Here is a 4,204-nt window from a genome sequence, read left to right as displayed (position 1 = left end):
TAGGGTAAGAATCAAACTTGGGACTTAAACCAACAGGTGGTCCATCCCAAGCACGCCCTTGCCACCAGAGGCACTGCCGGGGGCACGTTGCAATACCTATATTGGTTGGATGTGATCTTGACTAGTAAAGATTGTGGATAAAATAATACGTAAAAAAGAAACATCTATTCCTTAGACCTGAAATTACGATTGTAATAAAATTATATATTTGGACTAAAACTTTTCTTCTTTCTAAAATGGAAGCCACCTTAAAATAATTAAAAATTAAAAATCTTCACAACCATATACTAATAAAACAAAGCAAGAATAAATCATCAAACAAAACAAAGAAAGAACAAAACCAAGAAATTAGAAGTCAACTCTCAACATTTACCCGATAGATCTTTCACTAAATGAATAAAAAATTGATACTTTTCTCTCTATAGTATTTTATATATATATCCACATTTCAAAGGTTTTATTTTAAATTTGGATTGCCTATAAATACCCACCTTGGGATGGTTGTATGGATACGACTAAATTGAGGCTTGAAGAAGAGGTAGCTAGCTAGCAATGACACCATCACAGGCAGTCCCAGCTCTGAGCCTTCAAGAGTTCATAAAAGAACCCGCCAATTTTAAAGTCCCAGAGTGCTACGTTTGCGAAGAAGAATCCCCAATGCCCGCGGAGGCAATTTCGTTGCCACCCCTCCCCACCATTGACATGAAACGCTTGCTTAGTGGGAAAACCATGGATTTGGAATTCCACAAGTTGCACACAACTTGCAAAGAATGGGGTTTCTTCCAGGTTTGCACTTCTTCTTCTTCTTCTTCTTCTTCTTCTTCTTCTTTAGTTCCGAGGTTTCTGTAGTTATTAAATTTTTTATTTATTCTAATGTCACCTTTGGTTTGCAAAATAAAATCAAGTTGGAATAGAACATAATGAAAATTTTTATTTTATTTTCTTTGATTCCATTCCATTAATTACTTAATGTGTGTGTCTATATATATTTATATTATATACTACTTAGCAAATTTTCTTTCTTTATGGTCCCTTTGGAATTTTAAAAATATAAGAAAAAGGTGAGGAAAATATGAAGGAATTAACTTTTTTCATATTTAATCGTCCAAGAAAGTGAGAATGAAAATAAAATATATAGTAAATTAACAAATAAAATTGTTATTTTAGGCTTGAATAGCATTTGATTTTTTTTTCAATTTTAATCATAGTAAAAAGTTTTGTTTTTAGTATTATTTATGTAAAGAGGAGTACGATATATCACTATCTATTTAGTTAAGCTTATAGTGGTCCGTTGGCCTTGATGAACAAACAGCTGGTGAACCATGGAGTAAGAGCTTCACTGATCAAGAATCTGAAGTCTGAAATTGAAAAATTTTTCAAGCTACCTTTGGAAGAGAAAATGAAGTACGAGCCAAGGCCAGGTGACATTGAAGGGTATGGGCAGACCTTAGCTCTATCTAAAGACCAAAAGCTTGACTGGGGAGATAGGTTCTACATGCTTGTCAATCCTGTTCATGAACGAAAGCCACATCTCTTGCCAGAGTTCCCTCCATCGCTAAGGTCACCTCTCCCTCTCCCGCTCTCCAATACAAACATATGGGTGTATTCGAGTTGAGCCAAGTCAAGAAAAGAACTTGATTTGACTCGAAAATATAAACCTCCGAAGCTCTACTCAAGTTCAATCGGTCACAAAATTATTTAACTCTAACTCTGTCAAATACAAATTCTTAAAATTCAAGCTCAACTCAATTATAAAAAAAAATATATATTAAATATATGTATAAATGTATATATGATGAATATATAATTTTAAATATATTTATAAAATATATGACTTTTTTAATTTAAAACTAATGAAATTAAAAATCGCTACGAGGCTTAAAATTTAGCTCGAATATTATTACCAAACTCAAATCTAAATCGTTAAAATACTTGAATACGAACTCAAGTAAATCGGGTTGAGTGAAGACAAGTGGAATCATCTGAATAGCTTGCAATACGTACGTGTTGTTTTTGTTGAGTGCATGCAGGGATGTGTTGGAGTGTTATTTCTCAGAGTTGCAGAGAGTTGCGATGACACTGCTGGGGCAGATGGCAAAAGGGCTAGAGGTGGAGATGGGAGAGGTGGAGGAGACGTTTGAGAATGGGATGCAGTCGCTGAGGATGACTTACTATCCTCCATGCCCACAGCCAGAGAAGGTGATAGGCCTGAAGTCCCACACGGATGGGTCAGGCCTCACCATCCTCTTGCAAGTTAACGGAGTTCAAGGTCTCCAAATCAAAAAAGATGGCATTTGGATTCCAGTCAACTTCCACCCAAATGCCTTCATTGTTAACATTGGAGACATTCTTGAGGTTTGTGACCAGACTCTCTCTCTCTCTCTCTCTCTCTCTCATTTTTTTTAGGTAATATACGTGCCCTAGTTTTAAAAAAAACTAGCTATCTTAGTCAAACAACATGTTCAAACATAGTCATTTTATAGTGAAATATTATATGGATATATGTATGGATATATAAATCAGAAATCACACTATTCCCAGCAGCATGAAAACTTGCATTAGCATGTTTATGCCTCTTTTTTTATTTCAATTATTGTCTTGTATTTTATCATTTTGAAAGGCTGTTAGTTTATAATTATGGTCCTTTGTTTGTGAGCATAAATTTAATTACTTAATTAATTTAAATAATATTTTTTTATAAAATTATATTAAATTTTATCTAATTCAAATATAAAGTTTCGAATTTATAGTTTCAGACCATGCAAATTTAAATCGAAGATTTCAAATTTATTGTCCCAAATCATCTGCCTAATTCAAATTATTTTAAAATTTCACAAACACTACTCTTCCAACCATCACCACACATCCTTTAACATACAATATGACTTTTCATTTAAAATTGTGGGGCACATATCATCCTAAATTTCATTTTTATAAGAGATGATTGGAGAGTTAAAAAAATATTCTAGTAGTTCAGAATTAAAATTTTTATATCAGATTCTTTTGAAAAAAAAAATAAAAAAAAAACCAGAATATTTTATCTATTAAAAGATTAAGAATTCAAAATTAAAATTAGTTTGACAAAGAACACAAAATCAAAATTTAAAAATATTAATAGTGGCACACGTTTAATAGAACATAGAATATTTTTCTTGGTACTATTTATATATCTTACTAAAACCCTTCTTGCTTTTCTCCCTCTCTTGTTTTTTAATTTTTTTTTTTCTTCTTCTTACTTTGTGATTTTGCATATTTAAACTTGACTTTCTTCTAATATAAAAATTACATATTATTTGTTTCCTACTTCTCTAGTTCCTAACAAAATTTGTGATTTTACAGATTTGGAGCAATGGAGCATACAAAAGTGTTGAGCACCGAGTCACAGTGAATTCAACGCAAGAGAGAATCTCCCTTGCTATGTTTTTCAGCCCCAAGCTCCAAGCTGAAGTTGGCCCTGCAAGAAGTCTCATAAACTCACAAAACCCACCGCAATTTGAGAGCACAGTGATGCAAAATTACATAAAGAATTTTTTCTCTCGTAAGCTGGGTCCAAAGACAAACCTAGAGCACATGAGGACTGTTAAAAAGGGAGGAAGATACATAGGCTGAACTGTGCAGTTGGTTTTATGTATCGGCACTAATATCCTTTATGCATGCACGTATGTATAGTATGGCTTCTATATGTACTCGTTAAGCTCCTCGTCCCATCACATTGCAGCTTGAATAATCCTACCAATTACCACTTCAGGGCTCGCGGCCACTGGGTAGTTGCACGTAAAATAAATAAACCCTTCTCTTGGGTTGTTGTCTGGTTTCATTTATAAACATTTTACCAGTTAATGAAGGGTATCTGTAATCGTTACGTGTCTCCTAATTAAATACTGTTTCACGCATATATATATATATATATATGGCAAAGTGCCGGAGAAAATTATTTATAAGAAATATAGACCTCTTAAGGTCCATTTGAATTAAAGATTTTTTTTGAAAAAAAAAAGAAGAAAGACAATGAAATAAGGAAGAAACTCATTTGTCCTTATATTTTCCTTCTTTATTGAAATAATATCAAAATTGAAAGTTTATTTTAACATGACTAAAAATTAAGAAAAATTAAATATTAACGACGTGTAAAATCAAAATTTGTTCATAGATTTGGTATTTTTTTTTTTTTCACTTTTTTAACAATCAAACGTGAAAATGTGAA

At 32.5% G+C, this 4,204-nt stretch overlaps 1 protein-coding gene across 1 annotated transcript; it reads left to right on the top strand.

The window, feature by feature from the left end:
- The first annotated feature begins 552 nt into the window (after window positions 1–552).
- LOC131143895 (protein SRG1-like) lies at window positions 553–3,844 on the top strand. Its single transcript, XM_058092255.1, has 4 exons — window positions 553–786; window positions 1,313–1,560; window positions 2,031–2,355; window positions 3,340–3,844. Exons 1-4 carry the CDS (start codon window positions 553–555, stop codon window positions 3,607–3,609), a joined length of 1,077 nt encoding a protein of 358 aa, XP_057948238.1. The 3' UTR covers window positions 3,610–3,844.
- Window positions 3,845–4,204: the final 360 nt, after the last annotated feature.

The sequence above is a fragment of the Malania oleifera genome, chromosome 12, assembly GCF_029873635.1.
Source record: "Malania oleifera isolate guangnan ecotype guangnan chromosome 12, ASM2987363v1, whole genome shotgun sequence".
Taxonomy (NCBI): Eukaryota; Viridiplantae; Streptophyta; class Magnoliopsida; order Santalales; family Ximeniaceae; genus Malania; species Malania oleifera.
The sequence above is the reverse complement of the archived record's forward strand: the minus strand, read 5'-3'. Positions and strand labels throughout refer to the sequence as shown.

Excerpts from the sequence above, each read along its gene's own strand:
- LOC131143895 (XM_058092255.1), top strand. The coding sequence starts at position 553 with ATGACACCATCACAGGCAGTCCCAGCTCTGAGCCTTCAAGAGTTCATA. Across the intron at positions 1,561-2,030 it reads GAGTTCCCTCCATCGCTAAG|GGATGTGTTGGAGTGTTATT; the intron begins GTCACCTCTCCC and ends GAGTGCATGCAG. Across the intron at positions 2,356-3,339 it reads ACATTGGAGACATTCTTGAG|ATTTGGAGCAATGGAGCATA; the intron begins GTTTGTGACCAG and ends GTGATTTTACAG.